Source organism: Taudactylus pleione, unplaced genomic scaffold, assembly GCF_031769625.1.
Source record: "Taudactylus pleione unplaced genomic scaffold, aTauple2 ptg000828l, whole genome shotgun sequence".
Classification (NCBI taxonomy): Eukaryota; Metazoa; Chordata; class Amphibia; order Anura; family Myobatrachidae; genus Taudactylus; species Taudactylus pleione.
Genome location: NW_028285230.1, coordinates 1100091 through 1123128, shown reverse-complemented (window position 1 = coordinate 1123128; position 23038 = coordinate 1100091). Strand labels below are relative to the sequence as shown.

The following is a 23038-nucleotide window of genomic DNA, read 5'->3' as shown; positions in this document are numbered from 1 at the left end:
TGCTCTGATAGGACAGATTGAATGTACAGCCGACTGGGGTCATCGTTAACCCTGGAGCGTGCATCGTTCGTCGGTGAGTGCATACACACTGGACTATATGAACGATATATCGTTCAACGATATCGTTCATGGATATCGTCCAGTGTGTATGCGCTCTTAGAGCATCATTATTACCATTTTCACACTTGATCCAAGTATGTAACTGTCCTTTATAAGTGACCCTACTGAAGACGATTATGGGTCAGTGTACCAAGCAATCAGTGAGCGCTTACCTAGTATTTCTCTGATTAAGGCAAAAACTTTTTGTTCCTTTATAAAGTTATTCTTCATCCTTGAGACATCGGTCGGAGGGGGCGGCTGGTAAATGTTACTGTCTCTGCGACACTCTAGCAACGGATTTGGATCACCTGTGGATACAAAGGTAACAGAAATCAGTTGCTTCCCTCTACATCTTAATGATTATACAGAGAGGCTCCAGAGAAAAAAAAAGTTTTCATTTTAAGTTATTTTTAACCTAAATAATAAAAGTCTAAGCGAGGGGTGTGGGGGAGTGTATAATTAATAAAATACTTTTCCTATGGTGTGTGTATCCTGTCTTTATTTTAAACAATTTCTACATGAGGATTGCAGGAGTCAACGGGCCTTTGATGCTGGCACTTGTAGTTCTCCAAGTGTCGTGAGGCACAGGCAGTCTTGTTGGGACCAGTAATCCGCCTGTATAGAACAATATTATTAACATTAAATTATAATTACCTATATACCCAAAGCCCCTGTGGTACAAAGAAGAGAAGATTCCTGGGCTTTCAGCTCAGGACTGGTTTTCCTTAGGGGGGGGACCTCATTTTTGGGGGAAACCCCACTTTCCTGTGTATTCCAGCTCTGGGCTGACCAGTCTGGAGCTGGCTGACATGCTGCATAAAGGCCTGCACAGATACTATTTAAAACTAAGGCGGATATACGGTGGATTCTCATCGGTTTGTTGGCACATTGTTTGCAGCAGGATAGGAGCTTAAAAACCGATGGGCATTGATGGCGGTTTTAAAATGACAGTTAAAATCGATGCTTAGTAAATATGTAGTTTTAGATACTAAACTGAAGGCGATGTACAACGGTTTGCAATTGACTGCAAAACCGATGATTAGTAAATTTAGCCATGGTATCAAAATTAAACCATTTCATACCATGCTAAAATGGGAGAGGAAAATGAGAGAGGAAAATGAGTATTGCCATGGCATTTAGGAACAAATTGGACTGAACCAGAGATAGATAGGGTTTGGAGAGTACCATATAAGAGGAAGTTGCAGTAGACAAGGAGGAAAATGATGAGTCTGTGGATAAGAGTTTTTGTTGCTCCTTGGGAAAGAAAAAGCTGATTTCTTGCAATATTTTAAGGGTTACCACCCATCCGGGATTCCTCTGGACAGTCCGGAAACTTTAAGAGCTGTCTGGGGTCTGAAGGCTGGGTAATCCCAGATGGACAGTGCCCAGAAATCACAGTACTCCGTCACTACAGCAGCTGCTCTGCTTTCCGCCCCATGGGCCGCCTCCTCTGATCTCCCGGAGCCAGTATGATTCAGCAGGTCATGTGACAAATCAGGGTGCCCTACACACAGTTTGAGTCCTGCTTCTGTAGCATAGTGCTTCCTCTGGTCGTCTACTGCAATGGAAGGGAGACTCTAAGGTAAGAAGCAGCTGTGGAGATATCATGTAATGGAGAAGCTGGGGGCATGTGGGGCACACAGGGTGGCATGTGAGGAATGAGGTGCTGTGGAGATGGGTCATATGAGGGAGAAGCGAGGGGCATATGGGGACATATTTGGTCATATGAATGTGTGGGGAAATGTGGAGACATAGGTGGGCATATGAAGAAAAAGATGCTGTTGAGGGGGAATGTGAGGGAGAAGCAAAGGGCATGTGGACACATAGGTTGGCATGTGAAGAAAAAGCTGCTGTAGAGGGGCATGTGAGGGAGAAGTGAGGGGCATGTGGAGACTTAGGTGGACATGTGAAGAAAAAGCTGCTGTGGAAAGGGCATGTGAGGGAGAAGCGAAGGGCTTGTGGAGACATAGGTGGGCATGTAAAGAGTAATCTGTTGTGGAGGAGGCATGTTAGAGAGAAGCTGAGGGCATGTGGGCACATAGGGCATGTGAATAATAAGCTGTTATGGAGGGGGGAATATGAGGGAGAAGCTGGGAGCATGTGGGGAACATGGTGGCATGTGAGAAATAAGGTGCTGTGGAGGGGGCATGTCAAAGAAAAGCTGGGCATATGGGGCACATAGGTGGCCATGTGAAGAATAAGCTGCTGTGTAGGAGGCATGTGGGGCATACACGATGGCATGTGAGGCATAAGTGCTGTGAAGGGGACATGCCAGGGATATGACAAAGTTCATCTAAAGGGAAAAGTGATCCAGTTGGAATGTGGATTAGATATTCACACATAAAAGAGATAAATAAGCAGACTGTGACCCTATAATTGAAGGCCCTTTTCGATCATTGCCCCTCACAAAATGGTGTTTGTGATTATATACAAGCTATGCAATATGTTTTTATTTTTTTACATGTTATCTGAAATGGACTGATGAAAATATGTAATCAGGGAAAGCACCAAAGCGGAACTACATACATCCTCTGTTCTGGCATAAGTAAAACGGCACAGGCAATGCGCTGTGATCACATCTGATTAAATAGAATGTTGTTTCATGCAATGGAACACACAATGTGTGAATGAAAATGAATTTTACTTGTAAAAAATACACAGATTACATACAATATGTGGAACATATAAAAGGACTGAGCATATGAATAAAAAACAAATAAAAGAAACAGTTGTATCAAAATAAATGATTGTGAAAAATTAAAAAATATATATATCAAAAATGTGATATATCAAAAAAATATATATTATGAACATATGTAAAATATATCAGACCTGTGTAAAAATTTATTTAATGAGTGTGTACTGGATTTCTGACATATATGTGAGATTGCACACATTTGATCTTGTTTATTAATTAATTGACTTATGTATATGAAATATATAAATATGAATATTTGTGTACAACATATGTTCATAATATATATTTTTTTGATATATCACATTTTTGATATATATATTTTTTAATTTTTCACATTCATTAAAGAATTTTTTATTTTTTTTATTATTCCTAATTGTTATTTTTGATCATTTCATTTCTTTATAAGCGATCATTATCCAGTTTTTTATATCATCCATTACATTGTCAATATCATTATGTTGACAGTTTCATCATTCATCATTATTTCTATTATACTATGTTAATACTTATTGGTGAATTCCGCGTGTTATCACACATGTTTTTTTCAGAGTTTTAAAACTGTATTTATTATGTTAAATAGTCATGTTTTTTTATATACCATTCATAAACTCAATGAACTGTGAAACACAGCTGCCAAGTTCATTTGGATTCAAGTCAGCTGTCCATGATTAAAATAATTACAAAGGCGGACTTCAGTGAAGGATAAATACGGCAATCATCATTGTAATGTCAGTCTTGAAAAAGTCTCTGGACTAGAGAGACGAAACGCGTTGACGTCATTGCCGCCAAGCCCTTCCACTGCGTTCTACACACCTGCACCCTTTGGAGAGATTCCGGAGCTAACCGTGAAGCCACAGACAGCAGAGACATTGTTCTCACAGAGCGCTACCATCCAGCCCCTCACAGTGACTACATTGGTCCCGGAGAGCGCTGTTATTCAGCTCCTGATAGCGGTAAGACACACTCTCTCCCTACATCCACACGGAGAGAGGGAAACTATCTGTCTGCCACTCATCCTACATCTGTGTCAGCAGACATACTCTCCTACGGGGAGACTTCTTAATAACAGAAGTCTCACATTCTAACTGATTTTTACAAAGTCAATTACATGCTGGGACGCCAGCACGATTTATTACCATTTTATTTACCAACAAGCCAAATCCAACTTTCTAAGTTGTTTAACACAGGTGTCAGAATGCAGCATTTATAAACAGCATGCACAAAGACAAATCCAGCACAATTCCATCCAATTTGATGTGATTTGATTGAACTGATTTGTTACATTTTAACGGCCTCATACTTGCCAAATAGAAGATCCATCTTCTGTTACCAATCATTTATTTTGATACAACTGTTTCTTTTATTTGTTTTTTATTCATATGCTCAGTCCTTTTATATGTTCCACATATTGTATGTAATCTGTGTATTTTTTACAAGTAAAATTAATTTTCATTCACACATTGTGTGTTCCATTGCATGAAACAACATTCTATTTAATCAGATGTGATCACAGCGCATTGCCTGTGCCGTTTTATTTGTAATTATATCAGGAGTTCACACCAAACTCCAAGCAGTTGCAGCTGATCACGACTGACAGTTTTGTTACTAATCCTATTAGCGCCGGGAGCTGGGTAGCATTCTACCCTCTTTTCCTGTTCTGGCATAAGGGAACATGTGAGGGGTCTCTCTCTGATAGCACATACATGGGCATAGCATGCGGGAGCTCTTACACATATTTGGGCATGAAGGGTCTCTTAAGGCATATAAGGGGGGTTCTGATGCCATATAAAGAGGCATATAAAGAGGCATGAGGGGGCTCTGGCATATGGTCATGTGTTCATTAGATTGGTAAGAAAATGGCCGTGACCCTACTGCGGTTTTGGCCACACCCCTAACCAGGCCACCTGTTTGGGAATCTTGAAATAAAAAGGTGGTAACCCTATTTTAATCCAATTAGAATGAACCACTATACCAACAATATTACTATCATACCGTATAATATAACCCAATACAATAAACGTCTATTGCCTCCTGAGTGTGGCAACATTTCTGATAAGGATTATATATAATTCTGCCTGTGCCGAGTTACTGATGCCAGGAGCTACCTGGTGCAGAGTAGTCTCCATTGAGGGTTGTTTCTTCCTCATCTTCTGGTTCCACTTTCTTAAGAACTAGAGCAAAAAAGGCTGCAAAACCCAATACCTAAAAATGTAAAATATCAAATTAGTAAAAGCAATATATTTAAAATGTCCATTCATTGTTGGGGACAGATATTTGTTAGTAGGCTAGCCTTAAATGTTCAGCGAAAATACTGGCCCTCATTCAGACCCGGACACTATGCTGCCCTCGCATTGAGTGATTTTACGCAATGTGCGCATGCGTATGAGTCACAATGCGCGTGCGTGAACCAGTCATTGCGATGGGAAAGTGCTCGTACGTAGCCCGCAGTCGGGCCGCTATTTTGAGTGACAGATAATGCCATTTGTTGGTGGTAACAGGGGAAGGTGCTTGTAAACGGGGGTGTGGATGTGCCAACGCAGGGGTGCCCGACCGTCAGAACAGTGTTTAGTGGGTGTGCATAATTAGCAAAGTAGTGTCATTACACACGTGACTGGGTTGTATTTTAGTCTGAACTGCTCGCAATGTTGTGGTGTGAAAAGGCTACCACAAGCACTTCGAGCAGCTCCGATGGCTCTCGATGTTCCCGATTAATCCTACAACTGCCGGAGATGACGTGTGTTGCGAGTGGCAAAGAGGCGTCTTTATACAGGTGCGAGTGCATAGTGCAGCCGCTCACTATTACTTAGTGGGTGGCTTTACGCGACGTAGTGCGAGCACATGATTTAAATAGCCGGCCCCTTTTAGCCAGCGAGCGCCCGCAAATAGCGTCCAGGTCTGAATCAGGCCCACAGTCCCTAACAGGGTTCTGGTTTTTACAGAAAGGATCTATTATAAATCATGCATGAACCAGTTGAGATAATCATAGTACAATAAAAGGAAGCCCATTAATAACAACACCTGCACAGTGTTATTCGGAGACGCTCTGCAGTTTTAGCATGCAAGGAAGCTGCTTTGCTGCTCTATTTGCAGCTAAGACAGACTGTCTATTATCTGCATTACAGAGGCAGGCTGTACTATTAGCAGTATTAGAGCAGACAGGCTATTCTATTAGCAGTATTACTGCAGGTAGTCACGTGACAGAATGTCTGCTCCTCATTGGCCACTCAGTCCTATATCTTGACAGCTCCATGCTGGTGATAGTTCCTGATTCCTGTGACTCTAGTTCTGACCCTATAGGATTGATTTATTTATTATTTATTTATTAACAGTTTCTTATATAGCGCAGCATATTCCGTTGCGCTTTACAATTGGAAATATTGATAGAACAAAACAGGGTAATAACAGACAGACATAGAGGTAAGAGGGCCCTGCTTGCAAGCTTACAATCTATAGGATTGATTCAATTAACCACAAATTACTCTATAAATGCCGTACGTACGGTACCTCTGGACTCGTGGGTTGTTTGTGTAATCCAGGCCATGAGTTGCGGTTCCAGCAATGGCGTGGAAATACCGTTGCAAGGATAACTCGCCCCAGTGTGTTTATTTTTGGATTTCGTGTTGTGACCTTCTGCCTGCGTTCTGCATTTGACCTTGACTCTTTTATTGCTCATGGCGATGTTTAGGCAATGCGCATGCACGAAAGGTCCTGATCACTAGGGCCAGATTAAGGGGGGGGCAACAGGGGCGGTCGCCCCGGGGCCCCCACACAGCAGCAGCAGCATTTTATTAAGCCCAGGTGGCTTTGAATGAACACAAAAAAAATCTGTCGCAGGCGTGTCAATGCAAGCGGCTGCGTTCACGGCCACAAGCATGGGAGGCCATGTTCAGGCGGAGAAACTGTCACTGCCATAGAGCTGGTGCAAGTTTCGATGGTGCGACCGATATTGACGTATAAGGACGCACCAATCGTGCACAGGCTCTAAAAGTGGGCGCCTCAGTCTTTGCACATTCGGCCAAACAGATGTACACAAGGGAAGGAGTTTGTATTCTGTTTGCATAAAGTCGCAGACGGGTGATGGCCAATAGATGCTGCTGTGTTGGGTTCTGCGTGCGACTTAGAATCAGGTCCACATTATATGCACTTGTACAAGCCCTATCCCTGGTGCAAGGGATCCACATGAAAATTTATATTTATACTTTGCCTCAACACACCCTCGCTAAGCTTACATGCGAACGCTCCATTACCACCCAGCGATGCTCATTCAGCCGCAAGAGGAGGGGCAACGGAGATGCGCATGACTCAACCGTAGCTGCAAATGCAATTTGCTAAGACCACACTGATAAAGAGCATGGCTTAAAGAACGGTAAGGTCTGAACCCGCAATCTGATTTTTATGCATTTAAGGTATACATAACGTCCCCTGAATTATTATTCATCTAAGTGGCTATGCTACTATTAGACGAAGCAGGCACAAATATTTAGGGGCACTTAAACCGCCGAGGGGCTGATTCAAAGTTGGCTGCAAATGTGGCTGCTTTACCTGCTAAAAAATAAATGCTGCTTTGCCCTTATTCAGAGCTGGCCGCATCTATGAATCCGCTCCGCCCCTATCTGTGTGCTTGTGAAAGTGGCCGTCATAAGTACCTGCACGCAATTGCACCAACCCTATGTTTGGTGCAAGACATCCTTATGAATTTAGATGGTTAGAAATTTCTGCCTACACACCTATGACGCCCTATGAGGACAAATGTGCAAACGCCCAGTTACGCCCACTGAGCTGCAAGTAGCGATATGGCTGAGACGCGGCTCTGAATACCTCATATTCGCTCACAGATGCGTAATGCTCGGCTATGGAGCAGGGGAACATTGCTAAAAGGTCGCAAGATCCGTTCGGAAAGGGGGATTTGTGCACAAATCTGTATCTGTCCCCAGATGAGCGTGTTTGGGCATTCAGGTCAATGTATGAATGACATTAAATCAGAGTGTCAGCTCTTGGTATGAAGGAGAATCAGCCAGCGGCTTCTTACATGGGAAGTGATCATCTGCCGCTCTTCCATGTCAGTGTTACGCTGGGAGTGATTCTCAATCGCACACTTTGCCGATGTTGAGCATTTTTGTCTCTTTTACTGGGCATGCGTCTAAGTAACACCGCAAATGCGTCTAATCGTGGTCGTACAGAGTCACAGTAGCAATTTCAGACACACGCAGAAGTATATTGATAATGTATTAGGCGTTGGCTATTCAGATGCAGGTCTGTTGTATGGGTGTGTTATGGCAGCGCTTCTCACATATTTTCTACTGATAGAGCCTATTGAAGTGGTGGTCACAATAGCTGTCAGGCAGAATGTGAAATTGACTGTTAGACCACTCAGAGAGCATTAGATGCGACCTCGACAAAATGGGTTGCGGCACCACCACCCTAAGGGTCTTCACCTGACAGCCGCATATTTTCTAGTGCCGATTTACAGCTCCCTATAATTGTAGCTAATGACTGTCGGAGCTACGCAGTATCCAGTGGAGCAGGGGGGAGAGCGGGAAATCACACTACACCTCCCCATGCTCTGTTGATTGGCCAGAGCGTGTCCTGCTAGACCCGGCTTTTTTTCCTTACCCTGCTGTCATTGTGTGTGTTTGAGAAGTGCTATGTTATGGTTATGGGGGTGATAATCTGCACCTAGCATGGGGCTGGTGCAAGTTTCGATGGTGCAACCGTTGGTGGCATCTAAAGACGCACCAAGCAGGATTGCAGCGTCTGGAGACACTGGAAGTGGGTGTCTCATTCCTTGCACAGTCATACACATGTCTGTACACAAGGGCAGGGCTTGTAGCGGTATTATCACAAAAGTTACACACATGCGACTGGTAAAAGACGAGCACACAGTCACGGCTGCGTCCGGCTCCCAATCAGGACCATTGCATGTAGCAGAGTTTTTGAGTCTCTAAACTACTTGACAATAAGCTCTGAGACACTCACTTCAATGCCCGTGCATGGTGCTGCCTGTGGTTCCAAACACTCCACCATTGGCACACCATCCTGTTCACCATTGACACTTGTACCAGCCTATGGCAGGCATAGTATCTCCTAATATTTCACTAAACATGGCCTCTGTGGCTGTGGTTCTGTGTTTCATTACGCAGCCGTGTTCACTGACACACCCATGACACTCCCACAACACACCCTATGACACTCCCACACCACCCCCATGACACTCCCACAACACGCTCTTGACACACCCACGACACGCCCACAACATGCACATGACACTCCCACAACACACCCTGACACTCCCACAACACGCCCATGACACTCTCACAACACACCCTGACACTCCCACAACACGCCCATGACACACCCACAACACGCCCATGACACTCCCACAACACGCCCATGATACTCCCACACCACGCCCATGAGACAGCCTTTTTTGCTTTCTCTTTTGCCACGCCCCCTTCGAGGGGAAAAAAAAGTTTTGCAGCGCCGCAAAGCGCAGGCCACCTCCCAGTCACTACCCAGGAATGCCCATGGTTTTGCCCCGCTGTTCCTAATGCCAGCACTCCCATATGCGACAGTGTAAGGGTCCGTACACTCGGGACTTTCCTCACATGCGCAGTAGCAAATAATCGCGCAACTGCGCTAACAATGGCTCTGCTTCCGCCTCTCAATCAGGCCCAGTGTAGCCAATGGCTCAGATGCAAGAAGGATACAACTGACTAGTATTAATACTATCTTGTAAGCACTTAAACCAAAATAATGCATTTTTATTATTTAACCAGAAACGTCTTCTCTCTGAAACTAACTTTTAAAGGTTGTGTGATGAGCAGACTCTCAAAGAATGAGATTGCCATTGATATCAGCCACTTGATAGAACTGTCCTTCCCGTAATGTAAGCCGTATAGCATTGTGAAGAACCCAGATACACCGCTGGTAGCTGCCACGAGAAACCAGCCAACGAACACAAACCACCAAGGTAACCCCTTAGTCTTATTCTTCTTCTTATCCTCTGATAAACTGGCGCTGGAGGAGCATCTACAGACACAACAGAGGTAACATTTGGTTAACGGTGTGTATTACAGACGGACATAGAATCTATTATCTGTGGTACAGAAGAAAAATGCAGAGTTTCCCTTGTTCAGCTCTTTGTACGGAATCGGTATGAGATGCCTGCGCTCGGGATCCCGGCAGTTAGAATCCCGACACCGGCATCTAGAAAGGGTTAACATACCGTCACTTGTTGGCTGGTATGCTAACCCTCCCCCTCTTCCTACCCTAACCTCCCCTTCTGGTGCCTAACCCTAACCTCCCCCCTAGTGTCTGACCCGAACTTCCTCCTCCCTGGTGCCTAACCCTCCCCCCTAGTGTCTGACCCTAACTTCCTCCTCCCTGGTGCCTAACCCTCCCTCCTAGTACCTGACCCTAACCTCCCCCTCTGGTGCCTAACTCTAACCTCCCCCCTAGTGCCTGACCCTAACGTCCTCCTCCCTGGTGCCTAACCCTCCCCCTAGTGCCTAACCCTGCACCCTAAACCTAACACCCCAATACTTACCTTCGGTATCCCGGTGGTTGGGATCACAGCGCGGGGCTTGTGACTGGCGTCGGGATTTCGGCGCCGGTAATAATTGCTTTGGCATCCAGACCTCCAGTATGCTGAACGCATACCCTCTGTACACTTAGGGCCTGATTCAGAGCTGAACGCTCTGACCAGAGCGCTCGCTCTGAATCAGGGCCCTCCTACCTTTTTTTGGAGCGTCCTCATGGACGCTCGCATAGCTGTGGGTTACCACCCACAGCTATAGCGAGCGTCCATGATGATGGTCTTGACCATCGCGACCATCGGGCTTGCGACGGAGACCCTGCGGTAGGGTCTCACTGCCGCAAGCCCTGGAGTGATTTTGGCTCTATCAGAGCCAAAATCACTCCCACTGACATCACTAGTGATGTCAGCGGAGCCAGCTTCAGACGGTAGGCGTTCCCACGGTAGGCGTTCAATCAACATCGACAGCACGCCCCCTTTGGTGCGAGACCCGGAGCGACAGCTTAGCTGTCGCAGTCCGGGTCTCATGCATGCGCACGACGGAGCTCCCTCCGTCGTGCGCATGCGCAGTGGGGAACATCGACCCGCTTGCGAGCGTACTGCCGCTCGCGAGCGGGTCTGAATGACCCCCTTAGTGTAGTGTTTATGTGTACGTCAGAGGTTCCCAAACACAGTCCTCAAGGCACCCTAACAGTCCAGGTTTTCAGGATATCAATACTTAAGCACAGGTGACTTAATTAGTACATCAGTCAGTTCGACTTAAGCACAGGTGACTTAATTAGTACATCAGTCAGTTCGATTATGCCATCTATGCACAATGCTGGATATCCTTAAACCCTGGGCTGTTAGGGTGCCTTGAGGGCCGAGTTTGGGAACCGCCAGTGTAAAAAATAAATCAGGTACTAGACTGCCTATTGTCAGCTTCTCATTATTAATGTATTCATCTTCCAATCGGGTCTATTATTGTACTTTTCCAGGTTTCCCTTTATGGCTCTCTGGATACTTATTAAACATATGTGTTTTTTTTAGAAAATAAAATGTATAGACCATTTAAAGTTGGTAGCAAAGTGGGCAGAAATGACGCAAAACGAAAGGGTACTTCCGTATCTTTGCGACCCCCTGGTTACGCTACTTACATATCTTCACTGAATAGTGAAGATACGTAAGTAGCATAACCATGAAATACTATTCGGCCCCTTGCGGGCTCACTGTGCTCGCCACACTGCGGGCACGGTGGCTCACTTCACTCGCCACATGGATTTATTACCCCTCCATGCCCACTTGGATGGTAGGGAATGACGTTGGATGGTAGGGAATGATGTTGGACATTAGCGTAAACATGAGCCAGTGTCCAACGTCATTCCCTACCATCCAAGTGGGCATGGAGAGGGAAGCCATCATAACAGGCCTATATGTGCTTCTAACAGGCCTATATGTGCTTACTTGCTGGGCGTATTTGTCTGAACATGCCCTTACTGAATTTAAAAACACCCCTTTAAGCCCAGTTCCGTCTCTCCCCAATCATAAAGGGCAGTATGTGCAAACGCGTGAGGTTCTGCACAACCACATATGCGTGCATTCGCTTTCTGAGCATATGAAGTCCACATTCACGCAAGATGCGCCATGGAAACTGATACACTACTCACTCAGCATTACCCCCAGATCTTGTAGTGCTACTGAGTAAGTTTCTGAAGAAGTAACTGTAATAGTCATGCTTACTAACATGGTTACCCAGTCACTTACATGCTAGGAGTAAAATATTATTTTTATTTAAGAGCTACTCTAATTCAATTTAGCAGCAGGAGACTGTTTTCAGGGCTTAGTTCATTGGTTCTCACATTTCACTAGCAGAACCAGATGCATAGATTCGGTTTTCCAAGATTTCCTTCATGTGCTGTACTTGTGACACAGCCTGGCTGTAACTCCGAGGATTCTGAAATTGATGGTGTCCTAGAAGCTCCAACTTCCTCTCGATGTGCTGGAGCTGCTGATAGAGATAGCGGTTCTGATCTCCTCGGGGAGGCCTCTCTCCTAGTGCTTTTTCTGGGGTGGGGCTCCTCATTTCCTCTGGGGGGAAAACAACTATGTAAGTACAATGACAGAGTACAACCCAAGTCTCAAACCCTCGCAATCCACATTCTTTTAGACAGCTGTACAACACTCTTTAAAATGTCCCAAGTGCTGAGTGATCAGATCTATGTCCACCTGGGCCACACACAGATTTTTCCCCAGACCTGGTCAACATCTGACCGATAATGATCTCCTGTTGTTCTGGATTGGTGAATTTGGCCCCACAAAGCAAAGCATCCTGATTGAACAACCTAGTCATTATGTATATACAATTCTTATAATATTGTTAATTTAGCAACTGCTTATTTTGTTTTACGGCCATATTTTTGTGTCTCATCATGCCGGTTTACCATCTACAGAGGCCAGGCTGAGGGTCAAAGACCTCTCCTTCTTCTTATTCTCATCATAAAACTCTTGGCCAGCTCTGTTCTGTTTTAGGATGATGTCTTCTACCAGCGATAAAAGTTTGTTGATGTCCGCTGTCTTCCCAAAATGTACATCGGGTAAAGGGGCCTTCTGGGCTTTAAACAGGGAGCTGGCAATTCTCCTGATGTCCTGGAACAAAGATCGACACATTTCAGTGTGGTTAGAGCAAAATGGCAAAAATACATTATTTAGTCTCAACAGACTCAAAAACAACATGATGTTGTCTTCCTCCGGAGTAACACTTCTAGAGTATGTACGCATCGGTTGTACTTGTGTTATCTTCAACCGTGCTTGCTATGTACTGTAACTATATAAATTGTTATTTACTTGGAAAATATAGACATCTGATAAGACAACTGTAATTTGGTTAATTAACGAGGAACCATCTTCAAGCCATGTTTTAGCTTTTTGTAAACTGATTTAATTGGAAACATTTCATATTTGTTCTTTTACTGTCCACCCTCTTCAGTATGTTTCGTCGACTATGGGGGAGATCTATCAAACCTACTAAAGATGGAGAAGTGGAAAAGTGAAGAGGTTTTCCATAGCAACCAATAAGCTTCTACCTATAATTTTATAGAATGTACTTGATAAATGCTATAAATAAGCTGATTGGTTGCTATGGGTAACTTCTCCACTTGTCAACTTTTTAGAAAGTTCCCCTATGTATGAGTACCTTGTAGTAAAACTTGCAGACGTGTTATTCTTGTCATTGCTTGCTGAAAAGAACCACAAACTCTCCAGACCAATATGGCATAACACACAGCATCACCATAGGTATACAAAGTACGATACACAACCATATAAAATGTTTACGGCTTAAGCGTTCATCTGCTTTGTTGAAGAGAATGAGCCGCTATCGCTATATATGAGAGCTCTAAAGCTGTGTATCCGATGACAAAATCCAGTGGAGCGTTCAGGTATTTGGAATATTGAAGTCCCTGGTTTGAGCGCTGACCCATTACCATCCATTGTCCCACAAACACTGACAATAACTGTTTGTTCTATCTGTGATACCTGTTCTGTAATATCTATACCTTCAGAATAGTATCTGGGGTGAGCGTCAAGCTGGAGACCACTGGTGAGGATTCTGATGTACAATCTCTTTCCTTCTTCTCTGGCGATTCCTTTTTTTGTTTGGGTCGGATGTTTCTGAAGATCTGCACAATCAGGAGGTTGATGGGGAACATCAGGAGGGAGCTTTCAAATCCAATCATTACCTCCTGCCAGGTGAACTCGATTTTACCTGGGAGGTGAGTAGAATGTTAGAGATTTGCCCACAAAACTACTACTCTGTTCCGGTGTTACTCTGACACATAACAGCTGTCTGATACATCCTCCCGGTACAGAAATTCCGGACAAGTGACAGTTCAAAGAGTTGTAAAGTGAATATTCCAGTTACACATTAGCGTTACTACTAATCACTACATTGTACAGTACTTGCTTCATCCTATGCACTGAGAATCAGAGGCTTATTAAGAGAAGAGGGGGCCCCTGGGCAATCTCCATCCGGGCCCCCCTCTTCCCTACCCAGCAGTGCAGTGGACACTACACTCTGGGCAATAGAGGCTCTATTGATCGCAGTCAGTCCCCTGTAAGCTGCAGCATGATTGATAACCTGTGGCTATTTGGCGGCAGGGTGGGAGGTAGCGTTGGAGAGTGTTCTTGAAAATGGGAGCATATCAGCCCCGTTTTCAAGGTGTCCCGAGGCCAGTGGTTGCGTCTTCCAACGCAGCGTCTCTGGCTCCGACAGAGTGAAACCCACGGCCATCCTGCATAACCCTAGGGTTACTCAGATGGGCAATGTTCACACAAGTGATCTAATGGCTGGATCCTTGGACGCAGCTGCGGATCACAAAAGCCAGCATGAGGCACTTATTTACACAAGAAGCCTCCTGCAGCATAGTTTAGTAATTAGCGTACAACTCTGAAACACTCCCAATGCCCAGTATAAGGGCAGATTCCCATTATAGCCCCAAATGCCCAGTAGAGACCCAAATGCCCAATAGATCCCCAAAACACAATGTTTTGTCCTATGTATCTCACCTGCGTCCTTCTGCTGAAACTGAAATGCACCTGTAACAGGAACTGTACTAGAACACCAGGAGATTTCCGCAGGCCCCGTACATACAGCCTAGTGCTGAAACTATATTGTGCTTCCATAGGTTACTGTCTGTCTGGCTGCTTCTCATTCAGTGATTTCTGATTGGTTACAGCAGTTCACTGAATGAGAAGCAGATGGAGAGCTGGTAACCAATTATAGCGCAGGTTACTAGCAGTCAGAGGGCGCAACTAGCAGCATAGTATATTTTTCACTGAGAAAGAAGCATGTGCAACAATTGCTATCCCTATCTATATTAAAACATTTACATATAAACTGATTTATGAAATTACACTGTAAATAGAACCTTTGCGTTTTCACACCAACAAATGATATAGTCATGATTTTACCTAGGTCCATCTTCTGCTCAGCAGGGTCTGTGGGCACCCCCCAGAACATAATGCTGGTCAGCATGGTGCAGAGGAGCAGGGAGAAGCAGCAGGACACTCTCTGCACCCGGGTGAAAGGGCTTCTGGGAGAGCGGCTGAAGACTGAGTACCAGATGTGACCATCCCGGAAACCTTTGGATGTTTTCATGAAAAACAGATTGCTGAAAGCAGAAAATAGAGCAATGCAGGAATAAGTTTATCTCTTACACCAAAATGATAGGCTTTTATATATTTGAACAACAACTTGCCCTCTTTTAAGTCACCCTCCACACAGCCAGAGACCTATTTGCTATTTAGGGGACACGTTTTAAAGGGTATACATTCAAACTGTTGATATTCACAATGTTGATACTGACAGACAGGGGCGTAACTAGGGGTGTGCGAGCGAGGAGGCCGCTGCAGTTAGGGTAAGGTTGTGACTAGGGTTTGGCTATCGTTAGGTTTAGGCTGCGGTTAGGCTGAGGTTAGGGTGTGACTAGGGTTAGGCTTAGGCTGTGACTAGGGTTAGGCTGTGACTAGAGTTAGGCTGCGTTTAGCTTTAGGCTATGACTAGGGTTAGGATGTAACTAAGGTTAGGCTGTGGGTAGGGATAGGTTTAGGCTGCGATTAGGATAAGGCTGCAGTTAGGGTTAGGCTGCAGTTAGGGTTAGGATGTGACTAGGGTTAGGCTGTGGTTAGGGTAAGGTTGTGATTGGGGTTAGGCTATCCTTAAGTTTAGGCTGCGGTTAGGGTTAGGCTGTGACTAGGGTTAGGCTATGACTAGGGTTAGGATGTAACTAAGGTTAGGCTGTGGGTAGGGATAGGTTTAGGCTGCGATTAGGATAAGGCTGCAGTTAGGGTTAGGCTGCAGTTAGGGTTAGGATGTGACTAGGGTTAGGCTGTGACTAGGGTTAGGCTGTGGTTAGGGTAAGGTTGTGATTGGGGTTAGGCTATCCTTAAGTTTAGGCTGCAGTTAGGGTTAGGCTGTGACTAGGGTTAGGCTGCGACTAGGGTTAGGCTGCAGTTAGGGTTAGGCTGTGACTAGGGTTAGGCTGCGACTAGGGTTAGGCTGCGACTAGGGTTAGGCTGCAGTTAGGGTAAGGTTGTGACTGGGGTTAGGCTATCGTAAAGTTTAGGCTGCGGTTAGTGTAAGGTTGTGACTAGGGTTAGGCTATCATTAGGTTTAGGCTGTGACTAAGGTTAGGCGGCAGTTATGGGTAGGTTTAGGCTGCAATTAGTGTTAGTTCATAAGTCTATGGAAAAACACATTGTCGACATGCCGACTGTCAACATTTACAATGTCAACATTCTGGCTTTGTGGATATTATGTCAGTGTCGACAGAGTGAATAGACATTCTGAATGTCGACTTTTTGGACCACACCCTTTAAAAAAGGGGTTGTCCTCTTTAGTTAGTATTTCAAAAAGATAGACCTAAAATATATTCACATAATATTCTACCTTCCAGCGTAATCTCTTTATTAGCATGAATCGTGTAGCAGATAAGTTTTCCCTTTGGCTACATGCCCTGCCCAACCATTCATAATGTTTACATGAGAGTGTTGACGTGGTCATAATGTCGACATGCAGCATTGATGAAATGTTGACATGATTAGAATGTTTACAAAACGTCGCTGGTGGTCTAGTGGTGCCTTACCTGGTAATGCAGGTACAGCGGCTCCAACGGTGTCTTACGGGTCCGAAGGTGACGTCAGGATGACCCAGCAGTAAGTATGACTAATCCGAACCCCTAACCCTCCCCACCTATAGCCTAACACTAACCCTTCCCCTGGTGCCTAACACTACCCCCCCCCCCCCCCACAGCCTGAAGGTGCGTACACACTGGGCGATTAAAGTGGACGACTGAACGATAACGATATCGTTATCGTTCAGTCATCCACTTTATCGTCCATTTTTAACACAAAAACGATGAACGATAACGACGACGCGCGTTCCCTCGGGTCGTTCGTCATCATCGTTCATCGGGTTAACATGCAGGCCAACCTGACGTCGTCAGGTTGCTGCATGTCGGGGAAGGGGAGAGAGAGCCCGGCGCTGAACGATATCGTTAATGATATCGTTCAGAAGTGTGCTCAATGTCATGAACGACATTGAGCACACCCTGCCGGGGACACACTACACGATATCGCTCAGGGAGCATATTGTCTAGTGTGTGCGCACTATGACCCTCCCCCTAGCGTCAGCCAGTTTGTTTAGTGATCAATCAGCCATCAGGGATTGTTGTGCATTCTGCAGCCTGGTTGCTTGGCAGCTGGCACACTTACAGAACACCAGAAACTGCGGCAATTTGGCCAGTTGTCCAGCTATATGGCCAGCTTTGAGATGAACCTTTTGGCAACTCATTAGATGTAATCTTGGCACCTTTTACCACTACTACGTTACTATGACAAGATCTAGTGTTACCTAAACTGTTTCATATCCTCATCTGTGGCGACACTGAACACTCTATCCAGCACACAGTCTCCAACCTCAACGGAAAGCCAGGAATTACAGAGGAAATACCACTTCCGGTCCATTTCCACATCGTGTACCAGAACTCTGTTCACGTACCTGTAAACATAAGAAAGACCATATCCAGAAAGGAAATACACTGACATTCACAAATCCAATAAAATATTGGATATAGGGCCTGATCGCTATTGCGATCTCGGCTGCATAATCGCACTCAGGTCTGCTGCGAAAATATGCTAATGTTTGCAATCGCACAGCCGGCATAGAGACGCTCACTGCCACTTTCTCACATCCATAACACCTCGCAGTCTTGCGTACACATCGGTAACATCGGACCCTCGCGCAGAATTACAGCAGCTCTGACCTGTCTCAGAAATGGCAAGTCTTGTCGCACGCAGTGAGTACACAAGCTGCATATGCCATCACAGTGGCTAATTTATGCGTGCCCCTGTAACGGCATTCAAACGGACAGACACGCATGCGTTTTTTCGACAGCTACCCCCAATCGCTGACGTCCCGTCACTCACTCTGCAATGGCTTTCTTTCTACGTGCGTGATTGCAGTGCGATCGCATTGCTATCAAGTACAGGCGTACTGCGGTGCATACGCATAAGCAGTACGCACCATCGACCGATCTGCGTACCCGGTTGTAATTGCGATCTCTGTTGAATTGGCCCCACAGTCGGGATTACAAAATTTATTGATATAAATAGTTACTGAGAACAGTATGTTAATACTACATACATGATTGCTTAAATATATACTGCATGGGATAATTAAAATAAATTCCTACTGTAAACTATATGACTATTAGAAGTCACTGAGGAGTTCAGTGTCCGACTTCTTATATTGCAAAAGTGCTAGCCTGTAGGCCGAGTGCTTTTCTACAGGTCACAGAAATCCGACTTCTATTATTAGTTATAATTTACAGTAAGGGGGGTGGGATTATTCCTTATAGTATACAAGTTTTTCTTCTAAAGATCACTGAAGTGACGGTATTAGAGCTCAGTGATTATAAGCCAGGACATTAGAATGTAAAGTTTATACAGATATTATTTACTGAGCAGCAAAGCTATGCACTTAATGTTATGCAGGAATTCAGGTGAGGCCTAGGGTAAGGAGAGCAAATGGGAGCTACTCTAATAACAATTACATATTTGAGAGCGGGTTCCATAGGCAAACGCAGGGGGGGTTTCCATCTGCCTGGAAACCACCCTCCCCAGCCCACACCATGACCACAATAAAAATAGAATTTTACTATTGCTGCATGTTCTTCACAGTATCACAAATGAAATAATTAGCACCACCTGTGGATCTTTTATCACGTATCAGTCAGTAATAAATAACCTGTGCACCAACTAGGAGATCTGGAAAACATGCACTGTTAGGGATGTGCTGCTATAGAGCCCAATATGTACATATATGTCCAGGGCAGTGCTAGGTTATTCTGCTGCTCCCCCAGACTCCTAGACTTGCTTTGATAGTCTGGAATAGTGCCTACATCTAAAATAAAAACATTCAGCTCAGGCAGGATGGCCCTACTGCTGCATTTAATGGCTTACTGTGATTGCTGGTCCTCTATATGCTGGAATTATGACACATGATTTACTTTGTATGACGCATATTAAAGTTGGTTAAGTGCTAATTCTACCCTCTTCTTGGACTGGCCACACTCACTCTAAAATTAAACTTTTGGAAACCTCCCTCTAGAAATCCTGCGATTGCCACTGGGTTCTGCAACATAGAATTAGGTAAACTCCCTAACTACTGTGAAGTTCCGCATACCAGACAGGGTACATGGTTTTTGTTTGCTTTATGTTTTCTTATATTATACACAAACCGTGGACTTTTATTTTTTGAAAAGGACGCACACCCTAGCTTGAAACATAATGGGGCCCATTTATCAACGAATTAATTAAATTTTAAAACTCGTTGTGTATGATAAATGATGCTCCAGCCAATCAGCTCCCAACTGTCATTTTACAAACAGATGGCAGTTGGGAGCTGATTGGCTGGAGCACCAATATCACATGCAGCGAGTTTTAAAACTTGTTGCGTATGATAAAACTCATTGATAAATGGGCCCAAAAAATAGGTGCAGGGGCACACTCTAAGCACTAAGAGTCCTGATAGTCAAAACAGTTATGATGAACTCTACAATTAACACTGAGTATAAATAAGGTTCTTAGCACTTGTTTGGCCAAAAATGCATGCCCATCCACCACGCCAAGGTAAACCCCATCAGATGGGTCCCGAACATCCCTAATACTAACACAGTGTAGCACTTTATCAAGTACATACCATAATAGTGCCCACTCTAATGTGTAGACAGCAATGCAGGAATCTGATGGGTGAGGTGCTAGCACCAGGCAGAAGGAGTCTATAACTTAAAGTGTACTTTATATACACAAATACAGAGTAAAGGCGAATGGGGGGCTTGGACTGCACATCCTAATTTTAACCATAACTTTTTGCTATTTCCAATCCAATAAGAAAATACAAGCTGATCATCTACACACGATCGTGTTATGGACGGTAAAGGTGTGCTGATGTGATCTTGAATAGCAAGGTCACACTATAATATAACAGTCCTCAGGACATGTCCATGGGTGACATCTGAGGAGAACTTTGGAAGTTATAACTTAGAATAACTGAGTCCAAACCTCAAGCCCCAGAGATGATCTATCTATGACAACTCAAAGTTGAATGTATGTCTTCCTCATCTCTAGGTCGTGGTGTGGACAGTTCATTCTTACCATGAGGGCCTTGCTCCAGAGTTGTCATGCCAAAGCCTGATGCTCTGAACCTCCCCAAGTGGAAATAAGGTTGTCATCATGAAAACATCAGACCCTCCACGTTCAAAGATAGCTCCATCTGGGTCAGAGAGGTGGTGAGGCTCACTCTCTCCGTCAGAGCCATACAGCGTAAGGGTTACCTACCAGAAAAAGCTCTGTATGTGTTATAAGGAATAAAGTGGTTCTCAAATCTATCCTTAAAAAGTTCTCAAGTTATGGATAATGTTGCAAAAACTATCACAAAATCATCACAACCATGTTCTGGTCATAGGTTCTAGGTGTTACTGGTTTTATGAACTTGAGATGTCAGTTGCGGTTTTACAAGAAACTTGGTCAAAACTATTGTCTTCAACATGGGCAGTATAGTTGGTGTAATGATTAGCATTACTGCCTCACAGCATAGAGGTCTTGAGTTTGATTCACACCACAGCTCTTTCACACGATATGGCCATTATTGACTGATCGTAACGACCAACCGTGTAAAAAATGGAATTTTCTAAAATTATTACGATGCCGATGCACGTCCCAGCAGTCGTGTATCGGCATCGTAGATCAAATAGTTTTGCAGAAAGATTTCGACCGATCGAGTACGATGTGACACATCTTACTACATCGGATCGTATGGTCATTTGTACAATCGTACCTTTTCTAAACACAAATCGTACAGAATGTCAAAGGTAGAATTTTCAAGAGAAATCGTATGTGCCATCAGATCTGATACAAATCGCCCCGTGTATGGGAGCCTTAGCTGTATGGAGTTTGTATATTCTCCCCGTGCTTGCATAGGTTTCCTCCAGGTGGTCCGGTTTCCTCCCACAATCCAAAAATATACTTGTGGTAGGGAATATAGATTGTAAGCTCCACTGGGGCAGGGAGTGATGTGAATGGCCAAATATTCTCGGTGAAGCTCTGCAGAATATGTGTGCGCTATATAAATAACTGGTAATAAATAAATGATAATAAATGTACCTTGGATGTAGTTGCAGCTCCTCGGCGGTGACCAGTGAAGACAGTGACGAGGTACCGATACTGGGCAAATGGGTCATTGTCTTCAAGTGCTATAATCTTCACCTGGGTCAAAAATAATGTGGATACGTTTTATCAGAAACTACAGACTGAGAAGTACTGCAGTCAATTTATATGGGATGGGTATGGGATCCCAGCTGTCAGAATCCCGACATCAGTCAGTATTCTAACCCTCCCTCTCTACCCTAAACCTAACCCTCCCCCCTTAGTGCCTAACCCTCACCCTAGTCTAACCCTAAAGCTAACCCTCCCCCCAGCCCCGCCACTTACCTTCAGGATGCCGGCGCCGGGATTCTGACAAGTGTCGGGATTTCAGCGCCGGCATTCTGAGCGCCTGAATCCCTACGGTCAGATATTGACCACATTCCAATTTATATATATTATATATATGTTAACTAAGTCATTAACATCCTTGCAAGTATATAAATCTATCAAATCCATGTGGGACCAACCTTGGCATTATCCTGAATATCTTTTCTCCTGGCCCAGATCAGTACCAGCACATAGAGTACTGCAATGCACCCAACTGTGGTCACCACCACGGGATTGTCTACAAAAGTGGCAAAGAGTTCCGCTGTTCGGCTCACATCAATAGCGTTTGGCATGACAATGAATGAGCTTCCAAAGAAGGTTAAGTGGCTGCAGAGACATTGGATGCTATGGGGAGTAGTTTTGGGTCCAATCTGGAATAAAGAGACAATTATACAGCAAATAGACGGTTTGCTTGATGTCTGAATTATCTAAATATATAGCTTAAAAATGAACATAGTATTTAAATTAAAATTATTATTCTGTCCATATTACATAGTTGTAAAATATAGGGGCCTATTCATTAAGCTGAAAGGGCCAGTTACATATCCGGAAACACTAGTTTCCTCGTGGACAAATGTGGCTGCCTGATATTCATCTATGTTCAGAGTTTGACTGCGGGAACTAACGCCATCATCAGATGTCGTTAGTTCCCAGAGCTCAGCTCATTTCTAAGTAGGTCCGGGTTGCAAAGACTTTGATCCCTCTGTCTCCTCTGACCATGTGCCCCCCCCTTGTCAGTGCCTATGTGTGAACTCATGTGTGCACAGTAACACTTCCGGGTCAAACCTGACAGTGTAAAGTGTCGCTGATACTAATTAGCAATGAAAAAGGTGTTGCTAGGGCTCTTCGGAGAAGCTGTCCTCACCCCGTAGCAATACTGAATTCCTCTGGTAGTTCAGTATCCTTCTCCGCAACTCATGATGGCTAATCCTTGGAGAGAGATAACGTCAAGAGAAATAAAGTACCAATCAGTCAGCTCCTAACTGTCAAGTTACAGAGGAAACGGTATGAGATTCCGGCGCTCGGGATCCCGGCAGTTAGAAACCTTGGTCTATGAAAAACATGAGGAAGTCATAGCAAGTGTAGAAAGTGTTCGCCATTAGCATCCAGGCCAGCTGGTCACGCATGCACAAAATGAA

The 23038-nt window shown here is 44.5% G+C and overlaps 1 protein-coding gene across 1 annotated transcript in view; it reads right to left on the bottom strand.

Moving 5' to 3' along the window:
* LOC148474587 (polycystin-1-like protein 2) overlaps positions 1-23038 on the bottom strand; it is a 92702-nt gene that overhangs the window by 17810 nt on the left and 51854 nt on the right. The window contains 11 exon segments of the mRNA XM_088458398.1: positions 273-407; positions 4903-4999; positions 9598-9826; positions 12170-12398; positions 12752-12956; positions 13865-14073; positions 15279-15478; positions 17719-17865; positions 20523-20701; positions 21531-21632; positions 22040-22270. Of these exon segments, the coding sequence (XP_088314524.1) occupies positions 273-407; positions 4903-4999; positions 9598-9826; positions 12170-12398; positions 12752-12956; positions 13865-14073; positions 15279-15478; positions 17719-17865; positions 20523-20701; positions 21531-21632; positions 22040-22270 (1963 nt within the window).